The following is a 15,528-nucleotide window of genomic DNA, read 5'->3' as shown; positions in this document are numbered from 1 at the left end:
GGATGTTTCTGATGACACAAGTATCTGTGTTTGTTCAAATATCACAATGAAAAGAGTCAGTTTTTCAGACATACAACCTGAAACTATAGCTTCAATCTATGCCGACTGTTTTACTATTTTAATAATAGAGCTATTAAGTTAATAAAACAATACTAAAATCAATAGTGGCGGGGTTGAATTTGTGGCGACTGGGGAATGCCACTAAGCATACACCACAGAATCTGCACCAAAGCAAGTCCTACAAGAGGTCTTTTTTTTTTTTTGCCATTCTTTCCGTTGGAAGCTTTGCACTTGGCTCTGGTCAAAGCTGACGCACACAGCTAGGGAAATCAGCAATACATTCTCAGGAAAAAAGGCCAAGGAAGCAAAAGAACACAGGTGGTACACACACCAGCAGTAATCGTCTGCTCCCAGGGCGCCTGGCAGGCTTACGCCTCCTCAGCCATAGCACCTGCTCCCCAGCTCAGAGAGCCTTGGAGGTACCACCACACAGCATGGGAAGGCTTATCCTTGGCAAACATGCTGACCCTTGTTCTTCCAAATCTAAATTTCAAGGGTTCAAATGAAGGGCAGCATAATGGAAAAAATTAAATCCTCTGGAAACTTTGCTGTAATTAACTGCTTCAACCCTGCTCGACCACGTTCCAGGTCGTCTGAATTGCTAACACTCGCAGAAGCGGCCCTCAGTTCCCTTTCTCTCTCGCGGTCCCTACCCCACACTGTCATTAAGGGATTGTGGAAGGGGAAGGAGACATTTATCTGTTGAATACCTGACAACTCCAAGACTTGCAAACATCTCACAAATATGCTCTCCTTTAATCCTCACAGTAACCCTGTGTTTATAGACTGTCTTCCCTTTTCACATATAAAGAAACTCTCTTTTAAGTAACTAGATCAACAAGACATCTAAACAAAAATAAAATCCAATTATCCAAAAGCTTTAAAAATCCAGGTTATTCATTAGCCAAAGCTAGTACTTACGTTTTGTTGTTTTGTTTTGTTTTGTTTTGGGTGGGGGTGGCTTTGGGCCTTTTCATCTTTATATTTGTGAAAAAATTACCTTTGTTCATGGGGGCCATTATACTAATCACTTTACTTTTGTATATGTTTGACATTTTCGATAATAAAATAAAATAATTAAGGAAAAACATTATCTTAAACAGAAAGCCCACAAAAAAGGAGCTCTTACCCCTAGTGACAAATGAAATTCATATAAATCCAAATTCTTTTAATTCACATACATCATAAGACTTCTGGATACTTAAAACCAGAATGAAAAAGCCAGGCACGCCAAGTCAACAATGAAATAGAAAATCAAGCCAAAACCAAACTATTTCACTTCCTCCCACTCTCACATTCACACACACACACACACACACACACACACACACACACACACAAACACTGCACAATGAAGGGACAACTGCACAGTTGTCCCTTCCAGACAAGACAACTAATGGATGCCAGCCTGGCAACGAAAAAAAAAAGCTCAAGCTTTTACTGAAAAATAATCTTAGCAAAAGAGGCAAAGTTATTTCCACCCTCCATACAATAGCATGGAGCACAAGAAACTAGTTATTTATGAATAACAGACTTACTTTGTATACCATCCATATGGACTTTCAATTTCACAAAGTTTTTTCCTCATCTATCCTTGGAGAAAGTAAATATAAAACAGTTTCTCACTTCTTAGGCAAAAACTACGTCTCAAATTAAAGATACGAGTAGGCAAGCATATTCAAGACATAGAGGTATAGCTTTCAACATAAATTTGAAAACACCAAAGCCATTAACCTAACTACTTTTGCAGTTAAAAATCAGAAACCATGTTCCTAGCAAGATATAAGAATTTTACTGGACCTGCTCCATCCTAAATGAGGACCGATTGTTTTCCTATGTTCACCAATTTTTTTCATCTAAGGTTTAGGTACAAGACAAACCATTAATACATTCATTTGTGATTTGCAACTTCAAAGTATTATCATATATATACTATGTAAGACACAAAATGCTTAAAAGGTTTAAATAAAATCCATGTTGAATCCTAAATGGGCAAAACTTAAAACTCCTACTTGTCATCTGTCAGCAAACCAGGCCCTCACATAACCAAACATCTGACTGCATTTGGCATAGTTAATCTAAAACTATGCTATAAATCACTTGTAATTAACATTTTTACAAATTCATCCGTTTTTTATTTGATCCTTTTATCTAGTTCCTCACCTTGAAGTCTTAATAGTACACCAATCTTTCATTTACCCAAATGAGCAGGGAACTGGCTAGTTGTACTTTTTAGGAACCTCACATTTTATGCCTCAACTTTACTTCACTGACTTAACAAATAAATGTTAACTGAGCACCTACTGTGTGCCAAAACAGTGTTCTAGGCATTAGCGATACAACAATGTGCAACAGAAACAAGGCCCGTGAGTTTAACACTGAAATAGAGGTCTGAGGATGGAAAGGAGTTTAGGAGTTGTTAGCCAGTGAAAAAGATAAGGAAAGAGGCTCGTCTGTGCTGGAAACCAGGTGGAGGCCCACGTAGTGGGAGGGATGGGAGAGGAATGGCACAATGAGGCTGGAGAGGGGAGGAGAGGCCAGATCACCAAAGGTCTTCTAAGCTACAACAAGGAGTTTGAACTTTATCCTAAGTGCAGTGAGAGTCACTGAAGAGTAGAAGAAGGAGTCATCATGTCTGACAAATGCTTCCTGAGCACCTACTAAGTGCCAGACTTCTAAATCTGACACTCTTCAAAGTGGAAGGGAAGAGGCCTCAGCAGGGACATACATCCCTCCTCCACCGGTCCTGAAAGCATCTGTGTTACTAAGAAACATCAGATCACTGCTCAATACCACAGCTGTGACTCTGTTCAGGAGAGAAACAGCAGAAACACTCCCTGTGAATATGAACAGGCACAACCCAGGGCCCAAGGGGGTAAGACATTAAACATCTTTTCAAGAATTTCTTTACATTCTTTTTCTGTCTCACATGTCTACAATTACAATATACTCAACTATGATTCCTGGCAATTAAGGAATGTTAACCACAATTGAATACATCCATCCAGGAGTATACAAAACTGAAAATTTTTCACTAAACGAAAGCTGTGGTTTTACTAATCTACTTCCCTCGTTGAAGTAAGAAAAGGGCCAGAGACACAATGTGGGCTTCACTCATCACTGTCCCAGGGAGCACACTGCAGGGGTGTAACATTATAGAGATTGCATTCACGAAGTTAGCTCTGAGAAAACAGCCAAATCAGGCAAATGCAAAGCCAAGTTATAATTTTTCTCTTTTATCGCAGGCCCAAAATACAAAAATTTTCTAAGTACCCACCTGTCTTTAATTATTACCAGTATCATTCCCATTTAAATAAATACATTTGAAGTTCAGCTGATACCAGGGGAAAAAAATCAAATTGCTAAATTTTATCATGTCAAAGTTGTAGGAGTCCAGCAGGTTTTACGTGTTAGATTTTTCTATTTCCTCATTCTTTAGCTATCTCTTCATTTTCTGATAATGTTTTGAAGGAAACAGGAAAAAAATAATCCTATGTTCACATCACACACCTTCTAGTCATCCATCCTGGCAGCTATTTTTCATCACCACCTGCCATCCTGTGCCTGTGCCATGGACTGGGGAGGCATGAGGGAAAAGAATGCTCTGGTGAATAAAGAATTACCAAGAGTCAAAGAAGCAGGAAACCAAAAATCAAAACGGAAAAGAAAAAAATACTTAACACGAAACTCCAAGTCATGTCTCCAGGTCTTCATTCTAACTACCATCACTTATTACATAGCAAAATATAAAAGGTGCTGGTTAGGGGGCAGCCAGATGGCTCAGATGGTTAGAGCACGAGCTCTCAACAAGGTTGCCGGTTCAATTCCCGCATGGGATGGTGGGCTGTGCCCCCTGCAACTAAAGATTGAAAACAACAACTGGACTTGGAGCTGAGCTGCGCCCTCCACAAATAGACTGAAGGACAGTTACTTGGAGCTGATGAGCCCTGGAGAAACAGGAGCTGATGAGCCCTGGAGAAACACACTGTTCCCCAATATAAAAAATAAAAAGTAAATAAAAAGGTGCTGGTTAATGGAGATTTGAGGCCAACAAAATGCCAAGTAAAATTTACTTTTCCCTATCTTCAAAATCATCAGGTTCTTTCACTTCTGTATGGAAAAAAATTAGCGCAGTGTTTTATTAACAGTGTTTACCAATCTGTAATATTTTCCAAATTTCTCCTTTATATCATATGTTTAATCAGTAAACTGTACTGTCCCCAACACCAAAAATTTGGTGTCCGCACATCTGGCCCTGCCTTATAAGAACTTTCAGAGAACTGCAATTAGAAGCAGAAAACATTTAAATTTCAGTTCTATTTCAGTCTTTGAACAAAATAATCAACAAACAGAAAAACATCAAATAAGAAGATATGATAGTCCCCCTTTCATCAGAAAAGGTCATAGGACTCTTCAAACACTTGAAATATTTAATGGAATCTACAGAGCATGTCAAGTGTGGCAAACAGTATTTTAAAGATAAAGAATCAGAAATCAAGAAACCAGCATCAAACTTGAGAAAGATAAACTTTGACTTCTGCTTTCTCAAAAATCAGATCAGTTGTAGCTTATGTAAAAAATGCCTACCAATAACTTAGGCATTAGCAATGCCTATCCGACCTTCACAGGCAGAAAAACAAATGAGCACACTGTAGGAAGCTAAAGTTAAGTAATACTACCTACCGAATAGTATATTTTTAAAAGTACAAACAAAAGAAAAAATAAATAAATTGGACCTCATTAAAATTAAAAGTTTTCCGCATCAAAGGATACTATCAAAAAAGTGAAAAGACAACCTACAGAATGGGAGAAAATATTTGCAAATCATGTATCTGATAATGGTTTAATATTCGGAATATATAAAGAACTGCTAACAACTCAACAACAAACAATCTAATCAAAAAAATGGGCAAAGGACCAAAACAAACATTTCTCCAAAGAAGATACACAAATGGCCAATAAACACATGAAAAGATGCTCAACATTAGTCATTAAGGAAATGAAAAGCAAAATCACAATGAGCTACACCTACTAGGATACCTATACTTGAAAGAAAGAGGGTGGAAGAAGGGAGGAGAAGGGATGGGAGGGGAGGGGAAGGTAGGGGAGGCGAGGGGAGGGGAGGGCAGGGAGTAAAGTAACAAGCATTGGCCAGGACGTGGACAAGCTGAAGTCCTCATACATTGCTGGTGGGAATGTAAAACGGTGCCACCACCGTGGAAAAGCCTGGCAGTTCCATAAAAAATTAAATAGAATACCACATGGCCTAGCAATTCCACTCCTAGGTAGATATCCAAAAGAACTGAAAACAGGACTCAAACACATACTTGCGAACTGAAACTCATAGCAGCATTATTCACAATAGCCAAAGGTGGAAACAATTCAAGAGTTCATCAACAGATGAATACATAAAATGGAATATCATTCACTCACAAAAACAATGCAGTTCTGACAATGCTACCACATGAATGAACCTTGAAAATATCATGCTAAGTGAAATAAACCAGACACAAAAGGACAAATATTATATGATTCACTTTTATGAAGTATCTAGAAAAGGCAAATTCATAGAGACAGAACGTAGACTGAGGTGAGGGAGTAAGGAGTTAGTGCTTAGCAGTAAGTTTTGTTTGAGGTGACAAAAAATTTGGCAGAGTGGTGATGGTTGTATTACATTGTGAATGTAATTAATACCACTGAATTGCACACTTAGATTACCAAAATACAAGGCAAACTTGATGTTACATAGATTTTTTCCACCAAAAAAAGAAAAAAGAAAAAAGAAAAAAAACCCAGCAAAAGAAAAAACAGTACAAAGTAATTTTGGGCAAAATGAAATCAGAATTAATACAAGAAGCGTTCCTTCTGCCACCGTAAGCGCAATCCAACAGTGAAGAGGCTGGCTTGCCCAGACAAGTTTCTTCATTCATTTCATTACACATTTAAATGCATACAATGTAATGTGGCAGCCCTATTCTAGGCACAAGGAAATTACCATCCAGAAAACTTCCCTATCATTTAAGATTGTGAGGATATCAATAAAATAATCTTTCCTTAAAAAGTTAAGAGATTAAACGCTTTTAAAATACACGAATTCAAAATAAGTGCATGAAGAATCCTAAAGCCAGTCTACCATCATTTTTGATCCATCTGGTTTAACTTCTTTAAATTGGCAATTTTGTCATTTTTCTGAACTGGAATGAAAGATTTTTTTCTTTTTCTTTTTTAACTACACAAACATGATCACAACACATCATTTAGGAAAATACTATTTTTTTTATCTTTACGAGCCAATGGTCTCCTGATCAGAAAATATATACATAACAGTCATGAATATAATTTAGTCTTAGTGCCTAAAAGCAGAACTCCTCAAAATGGGGTAATCAGAAGGTCTATGAGGAAAAAAATACTCCTGTTTTTCCATCTTTCCAAGTTTATGGTTGTTCAACACATGAGAATTAAGCAAAAGTTTAAATGACTACTAATACTTTGAGGACCACCTGGAAGGTGAAAAAAAAAACAACAGCTCCCTTTTTACTGATATTTAAATGTTTTATAGCTCTTCCATGAAAATAATACACAACTGTGCTCACTAGTATTCCTTAGATTAATTTAAGCTTTAAAACACAACACTGAGCTTTCCTACTATACACTTTCCTGTACCTGACATTCCACATTTTTCATCTTCATAATTAGGCCACTAATCGCCTCAGAGAACTGTTCATAATTGATGACAGTAACTAAGGTACCTCAGAAACAATGACCAAGCTCCCTTCTGGTCGCAGCAAAGTACCTGTGTGTCTCTGTAACCTGGGAAGGAGGAGGAGGAACAATAACTCGAGTCTAATAATCGCTTACTGAAACTAACAAAAGGAGGGAGGGCAAGCGGGAATTTGAGAAGAGACAGCACTTTAAATTATTCAATGTGATTCCCATGCTTGGGAAAACACTGAATTCAGGGGATCAGCAGGAGGTATCAATGTTCTTCAGTAAAAAGCCACATTATAAAAAGAATTACTGGATCAAAATGTAATATTCATTTTCATTTAACATCCAATTACCTAGAGGATTGAGGATGAGGCAGGAGCTAATGAGTCCAGAGCTCGATTTCATGCTTAAAAGCAAAAGTGTGAAGCCGCAGGAAAGGACTGATTGAGCAGATTAGAACTTAAAAGGATGACAGAAGACAAAAGGAGGGTGGATGGTCTTAACATCCCAAAGATATACTTCCATAAAATTCTTTTAGTTTTTGCCTTTGACCAAGACAACACAAGTTTCCTTTTTTTCTTTCTTTTTTTTCCCCCAGTGTAGAAATTCTAAGTCTTTTAGGGCCTATGTCCTAAAACAACAGCATTGCACAGTGTGAGCTCCTCCCAAAGAGTAAAACTGTGAAGTCTGGTGCAACTTCACCATTCCAGCAGGCCTGCAGAATCTATGGCTCAGTGTTGCATTAAAGCTGGGAGACTAAGTGAATGGGCAATCTGAATTTTTTTAAATGGGGTCATTTTCAACAGTGACAGAAGTCATTATTCCTTTTTATACTTATAAGTTCAACATACCGTTTCTCGAATCAGGTTAACTTCAGATCTAAAAGGGACCCTCGAATCTATCCAATTACATCAGTTTACAGATGAGGAAACTGAAGTAAAAATTTATATCTAGTTATTGGTAAAGTCCGACTGGAGCCCAATCGTCCTAACTCTCAGTTTCGTACTATGTAGTATTAGACCAAATGGACACCTCCTATGGTTATAAACAATCATTACAAACACAGAGCTTTGTGTCAAGCCTGTGCTAAGCAGTTTTACATGCATATCAAAAAGATAGTATCCATTTGGCAGGTAAGAAAATGTATTTGCCCACTTGGTCAGGACTGATCCAAACCTAGTTCTGGCTGATTTCTCTCAGCTGAAGGTCATGTCTATCCTACAGTCCTTACCACGGCCTAAAGGTCCTGAACCCTCCTACCCTTCTGAACTCATCTCCTACCACTCTCCCATCACTCACAAAAATCCAGTCACCCTGCATTCAGTCAAGCCCATCCCTGCCTCAGGGCCTTTTCATGTGTGCTGAGTGCCCACCCCCAGCCCACCACAGCTGCCACCCCCAGACCTGTGAGTGACTGGTTCTACCCCTTCAAGTCAAGTATCACCTCTTCCCTAACCACTCAATCTAAAACAAACCCTCAGTCACTCCCACCACTATCTGAAATTATCTTGTATATTGGTCGTCTCCCCATTAGAATAAAAATACCAATGGACAAAAACTTCCCACTAGAATGAAAGCACCACAATGGCAGAAATGGTCCACCTTATTCATTTCTAGACCACCCGATATCCAAGAGTATTTGACAAGAGGAGGCACTCAATATATATATAGGATGAAGGAATGAATATCTGTGTCTGAACTTCCAACTCATTAAGGGCCAGTATCATACAATTCAGCAACTGATTATATACTATCTTCTATTTTTCTCTAGTTGTTTCCTGTGATTAATCATGTCTCTGCAACCATACTGTACATGCCTCATGGATACCTCATAATTTTCTGCTCCGGGCAAGTTAATAATTCACCCTGGGCTTATAAAATCATCTATAAAATGAAAGAAGCAGTCAAAAGCCTAGAACTTAAATATCTCCCATAGCTGGTAACATGACAGGTAAACACTCAAATACTGGATTATTATTGACTCACAGATCTTAAATTCCCTGCATATTCTCAACAACATTCTACAAGAATACACCTCGTGTGCAAAGGAACACATTCCTTTATTTAGCTAGTATTAGAAATAACGGCCCTTGCACTAGAAAGAGTACGCACAAGTCTCTCTCTTCTCATAACAGCGCCATTAATTTAAGGCAACACCCAACCTGTTCGCTTCTGATTATCTTTTATCTCGACCAGCATTAACCTCCAGTTTTCTCTGTTTCTCTGACAGGCCTCAGCAGCATCACATTTCTTACTTCTTGCTTGCTCAAGTTTTGTTTGCTTTATGTGGTTGGATGTAACCAGTGTACCTTCTGTTATCTAAAAAAACTATAAAATTAGGGCAAGTAGGGCAAGCATTTGGCTTCCATGGCTTTGGAATTCCTACTCCCTTGAAGGGCCCTAAAGAGCCAAGGCAACAGAGAGACCTTCCTTCCTGGTGATTTATTACAAGTCACTCCCACTGGCCTGTCACGCTCAGTGGAGGAAACGTCTGGATTGGAGCAGAGTCATCTATTGGCTCGAGTACCAACGACCTGGAGCGGTAACTGATACAGTCTGAATGGGTGATTCCAAAGACTGTCCAAGTCTAGCAGATTTCCACTGTTAAAGACATTTCAGCCCCAAACCCAAGACCCTGTTTCCAAAACAGCAAAATTCTGCAGAGAGGACATAAAACATGACCAAAGTCCTGGTCAAAAGGGTCCCGTTTCAGATTTATACCTTCAACCTGTTCTCCAAATATGATTTCCTTCTAAAAAGAATGACATGACGCAATACTCAAAGAAAATATGTGAGTGTACGCATGAAGGCACATATGGAAAGAGAGGGGTGTCTTTAGCAGGGTGAAGCTTCTTTATTTTCTAAAATAAAATAACCCACATGTCACCATATTCATTTCACTCCAGAAAAGCTCAGGAAGTGCACTGAGGCATTTAGAGGGCATTTGCATGTGAGGAACAACAACTAAAGGCTATTTTCATATAATACTTACTGGGAGAATCTGAAATTGTCCTGTGACAATTATTAGAAAAGGTTGCATTTGATTATATAAAACATGCATCATATTTTGCCGTGTATCATGTGCTCCCATGTATAATGCATATCCATGTTTTTGGCCCAAACATTCAGGGAGAAAAATCTTTCGTTTGAATTCAAATGTTTCTTTGTTCACATTTAGGTACTTGTTTTTTTGTATTATAAAGGAATTTTAGCATTTATTCTTTAACATATTATGGTACAAGAAATTTTATGTACTGGTAACAAATTTACAATATTTACACATCATAGAAGTCGAAGAACTCTACATTGTTGCAAGTTTGTTGTAAGCGCAACAAAACCGATTATCCATCGATATTGTTATTGATTTCTAGAGTTACACTTTTAACTCATAAGCATAAATAAAAGAATTAAAAACATTTATACAGATATGGAATTAGTATTACCCATGTATAATGCACACCCTGGTTTTTCCCTCACAAATTCTGGGGGAAAAGTGTGCATTATACACGGCAAAATACAGTATCTTATTTAAAATCTTAGGTCCACTATTTGTATAGAATGTGAATGAATTCTCAACTTTCTATATGTCAAAACATCTCATTAGAAGTTTGATTAAGAAGGAGTTCTAGTTTTTCAAACAACTTTGTTTTTTGTGCCAAGTATAGGATCAGAGAATCAAGTGACTTCCTCAAGGTCATCTGGTCAAGTCAGGTGGGATTAGAATTACCGGTTTCTACTTTCCAAAAGCCAGCCATAAATCAAACTTTTCTTGTAACTAAGCAGGCCAAAAGGGAAAAACCATTCCCCATTTTCTTTCCTCAACACTCAAAGGATTAAAAAAAAAATTAGTTTAAATGGTAGAACTTTAATCAAATTTCATCATTGCATAGACTATGACCTCTAACTATGCACAGGCACCTCTCAAAATCAATAACCTTGAACAAGTTGGGAAGGTCAGTAACCTATACAGCCTTCCCAGATGATCGCATCATAAACTTAAGATGTTTTGAAATCGTCACTTCATATGCACATCTATAAATAATTCACTTATCTTCCGAAAGACATGGTCATACTGGAATATGGAAGTACTCTGAGCTCTTAGATCTTTCTTAAGGTAAAGGGTCACAAATAAGTTCAAAGTTTTCTTCAGAACCCTGAAAAGAATAGGCATATTTCAACAGTGCGGGTAAAATAGGCGATTGATAAACAAGAATCACTCAGGCAGAGAGGACTAGATAGAAGAGGCATTTTCATCACCGTATCACCCTCCTCTTCTTTTTTCAAATCCACCACCTCCATCATATTTTCCGTCCCATCCTTTCCATTTCTACTTTTCAACTACTGATATAAAACACTACTTTTGAATTAACAACAAAAATAACGTCCAATGAAATCATATTTTTTAAAAAAATACTAATTGGATAGGGATGGGGATATCAAAGTAGCAAAAAGTACTTTGTATTTGTTACAAACACACTAGTCTTATTATTTAAGTTTCCTCACATCCAATTTTCTAAGTCAAATAGTCCATCACCCCCATTTCAGAGGCCTCTCACGTCCAGGAAAATTCCCCTTTGCTCTGAAATTATGAGTCACTGATATTTAGAGCTGGCGTTAGATCTCAGAAGTACTAAGTTAATGGCTAGGCTGAAATTGTGGTTGCGTGGTATTATACATAAACAACTTTAAAACTTTTATAACCAAGATGATTTTTCGCGTCTCAAATTCAAGTCTACCTATTTCTGAATATAGCTGTAACACACTCTTGGAGTGATGATTTCTCTTTAGCCCTTGAGCAAAAATGTGGCCACAGGGTATACAAAGCTAATCAAAACCAAGGACTGGAAAAAATTAAACCTGGAAGGAACTACAAGTCTGACACTTTCCATTATGCCAGAAAACAGAATTGCCATTACTTGGAAACGTATTAGGTCGAGCCATACTAAATTGCCGATATATTTAACTGTCTTTGACCTGCAAAAACAGAAATTTCATATGGTTCAATCTAATGTTATTTTCTAAGCTCATTTTAATAATTATCTCAAATAAAGTCTTCATATCCCAAAGCACATAAAACCTCATAATTTTCGAGATTGCCTAACCTTTTGAAAAGATTTGCCATCCCACTGTCCAAACCAAGTCATTTGAAAAATTAAGTTCACTAACAGGAAAGCCAAGATAAGTAAAACCACCAATGTAACCATGCTGAATGTAACCATGCTTTCAGGAACCCTAAGACCACTCCACATCCTTTTTACTGTTCCCCTTTCCCACTAAAAGAATTTGAATTCTAGGCAGGTCTGCCTTTTAGAAGATTTACATTTAAGGAGATACAATGAAAAATGTAAGCGCTTTGCATCCTTTTCAGTGACCAGTGACATAGGAATCTAAGCAGAGTGGGAGTAGCAGCCCTTTACCCTGGTGTTCCACTGACCTAAAAATCTACCAGTGAGGAATTTTAATTAAGTTCCATTTCTGTTGGAGAATCTGGCTTCTAATCTTTCTAATCAAAAGGGTTATTACCATACCAATGGGATATATTTTTCCATTTCGATATGGCTGATTTATGCACCCACCAGAAATAACCTGTCACCTTCACAAAAGAGGTTATGATGGTTCCAAGACTGCCTCTAGGTCCAAGTCCATTAACGCACACCCATTTTTGTCAGAGTCTAATATCCAATATGCTAATGAACTCTTTTCTCAATTAATTCCACTAATTACTCAACCTGTTCTTGTTCTGCCAAAATTCTACTCAACTGATCCACCAGGCTACATACAGCAGCTTCCTAGAGGGATGCTTTTCCTACGACACCTCATAAACTGTTAGGGCAATCTGATGTTGCCTCTTCTATCTTCCTAGATCTAGTTTATAGTACAAATCATCAATATTAACCATCAAGTGAAATATGCTCTAAAAAAAAAAAATTGAGAGAATCTCCTGCTCTATCTGGCAATGTCTCTATTCAGCTAGTTCAGCGTTGATAGGTCAACAGAGATTGGTACCAGTCTCTACCGTACTACAATCCTACAGAGCATTTCCCTGTAATTAAACCATCAATCTTTTCGTAACATCCAAATAATCCAGACTTTTTCTAGCAGAATTCACTCTCTTTGTCCCACCCCCAACAGCATCTCCTGATCATTTTTCACCCTAAACTGAGGTTTACTCTAGAGCCCCGTAGTGATGCCAAGTCAGGTGAATACATTCCTGAAACCTTCCATCCCTTTTCTCTAAAGTTTTGCTTTGTTTTGTTTTTTAAACTATGCATCAGGTACGGTGATAAGTGCTTTAAAAGAGAATTTATCAACTTCCATCCTTGAAACCTATGAGATTAGGATTTGTACCCCATTTTACAGAGGAGAAAAGCTAAGGCTTAATAACTTGCCCAAGGTCATACAGGGCAGGGATTCAAATCCAAGTCTGACTTCAATGTCCTCTGACCTTAGCCCTCTCATCTCTTTTTTCATGTCCTAGATGTCTGCTCCGTGGTCTTACAAAGTCTTGGGCAGGGTTCAGTTTCTTCAAAGGCTGTCTTTCCTTTATTTTTATTATTATTATTTTTTAAAGAAGTGCAAGAGCAGTTTATTAGAAGAGAAAGTACACTTCAAAGAGGTAGAAGCGGGTCCAAGCAGAAGCGTGATTCAAAGCGCTCGAAAGGCTCAAAGGCTCCAAGGACCAAAGGGCAAGGTCCAGGGCTCAAAGGGCCAAAGGGCCAAAGAGCCAAGGGTCTGGACCAGGGCGTTATTACTAGGAGAAAAAGTACACTCCAAAGAGTTGGGAGCAGGCCGGGCAAGAGAAGGGGTTCAAAAAGGCCCCGAGACTGTCTTTCCTTTAAAGGACATGCCTTAGAGAAGAAGGAGTATCCATTCCATCTTTTCTCCACGTTCCTCCTTTCCACCCGACCCCATTTCCCAAAGACTCTTTTAGGGCCAGTATAAATGTCCCCTTTCACCCCCGAGCAGGCAGCATAGAACACTGAAGGGCCACCTTCTAGCTCAAGGCTAGGAGGGCAGAAGTGAAAGAAAAAGAAGAGCCCAGCCAGCACCCCTACCCCACGTCTTCATTCAGGAGGAAACTGTGGCTGAGGACCGCAGAGAGGTGTAGGGATGGGGGAGTGGGGGGGGGGTAGGCAGGGAAGTGACAAGAGCGTGCCCTTGGGGGTAGGCGGGGCGGGGGTGGGACGGAGACATGGAAAAGGCTGGGGACTCTCGTGGGTTAGTAGACTGAATGGGGGGGTGGGCCTCCACACCGGGTAGGAGGTGCCACTGGGAGAGGAAAGGGATCCCGCCACTTGGAGGAGAATGTGTGTTGGGGAGGCGGACCTGGAGGAAGATGTGCCTGGGGAAAGTGGAGGGAAGAAAGGGTAGGGAAGGGACGGTGAGCAGGAAACCGTGGAGTCACCGAGGAAGCGGGAGGAGATGGATGGAGGGCAACCGGGAAGGTGGGGAGCCTCTAAACCAGGGCACCGGGTCTCGCTGCTCCGCGAGGAGCGCCGAGCCGGTTGTGGGGGGAGGTGGGTTCGGGGTGCGCGGAATGCCGGGAACCAGGGCTTGCGGGGACCCCGGGGGAGGAGTGGGAGTTCTCCAGCCGAGACGCGGGAAGCGGGGGTTCCAGTGAGGCGAGAGCGGGAAAGGGGGCGTCCCAGCCCGAAGGAGGGGTGTGTGACGGCACATGAGGGTCGGGAGGAGCTGGGGTTTGGGCGTCGGGGTGGGCGGGAAGCTGGCGAGGGGAGGAGGGTTCCGAACCCCGTCGGGTTGCAGAGGGCGGGAATGTCCTGGGATCACCCGAGGGTCAGGCCGGGGTCCCCCCAGTCTTCAGAGGGCCAGACTCGGGGTCGCCTCCCGGCCGGGGATCCAACAAGGACCGGTGCCTTCAGGGCGGGGCGGGGATCCCCGGAATCCTCTAGAGGCCAGAGCGCACCCCCCACCGCCCCCCGGATCCCAGGCCCCCTTCCTACCTATGCCGGGCGCTACATAGACGAAGTAGAGCAGCGAGGACGAGAGCGAGAAGAAGAAGAGCGCGGCGATCAGCGAGCGGCGCGGCAGCCGCAGCAGTCCCCGGCGAACGCGCATGCTGCAGCCGGGCGGCCGCTGGAGGGCCGGGCCGGGCCTGCTCCCGCCGTTCCCCGTCCGTCGCCTCCTGGGCCTCCGCCGCCGCCTGGGCCTCGGCCACCACCTCCCAGGCCTCGCCGGCCGCCGCTGGCCGCTACCTCGCCGCTCCCAGCCGCCGGCCGCCGAGGGCCGGGCCACATGAAGCGGGCGGGGGCCGGAGCGGCCCCGAGTGAGCGCAGCGAAGGGGGCGGGGCGACCCGCGGGGGCGGGGCGGGGGCGGGGCCAGCGCCGCCGGGCACCGTCGTAAAAGACCCGCTCGAGCGTGCTCGCCGCCCGGCTCTCGCGGCGGCCCTCAGGGAAAGTAGCCAAATGGCGACAGCCCCTCTCCCCGCTCGGCCACCGCCCAGGTTTTTGGGGAGCGTCGCTCAAGTGCTGGGAGCCTTCGCGTAGGGGCGCCCCCAACCCGGGAGCCAAGGGGCCGTCTGCAATGTCTGAAGCGGCTGGTCGCCAAGTTCGGCAGAATATCTGGGATCGTAGGCAGGAGAGCTCGGTACACACCTTCATTCATTCACCCATTCATTCATTCATTCAATTCACGATTTACGGAACACCAGACGTACCAGACACCGTTCTTGATGCTGGGGAGGCTACCAAGAACAAAACAGACAAAATCTGTGTCATTTTGGAACTTAAAACAAATGGGAG

General features: G+C 41.5%; 1 protein-coding gene across 1 annotated transcript in view; it reads right to left on the bottom strand.

Annotated features, from left to right (window-relative positions):
• B4GALT5 (beta-1,4-galactosyltransferase 5) overlaps positions 1–15,061 on the bottom strand; it is a 66,089-nt gene extending 51,028 nt beyond the window's left edge. Inside the window, exon 1 of the mRNA XM_074317236.1 lies at positions 14,730–15,061. Within this exon, the coding sequence (XP_074173337.1) occupies positions 14,730–14,844 (115 nt within the window). The 5' untranslated portion in view covers positions 14,845–15,061. The remainder of the gene's footprint in view (positions 1–14,729) is intronic.
• Positions 15,062–15,528: the final 467 nt, after the last annotated feature.

Source organism: Rhinolophus sinicus, linkage group LG13, assembly GCF_036562045.2.
Source record: "Rhinolophus sinicus isolate RSC01 linkage group LG13, ASM3656204v1, whole genome shotgun sequence".
Taxonomy (NCBI): Eukaryota; Metazoa; Chordata; class Mammalia; order Chiroptera; family Rhinolophidae; genus Rhinolophus; species Rhinolophus sinicus.
This window is presented reverse-complemented; position numbering and strand designations above follow the sequence as displayed.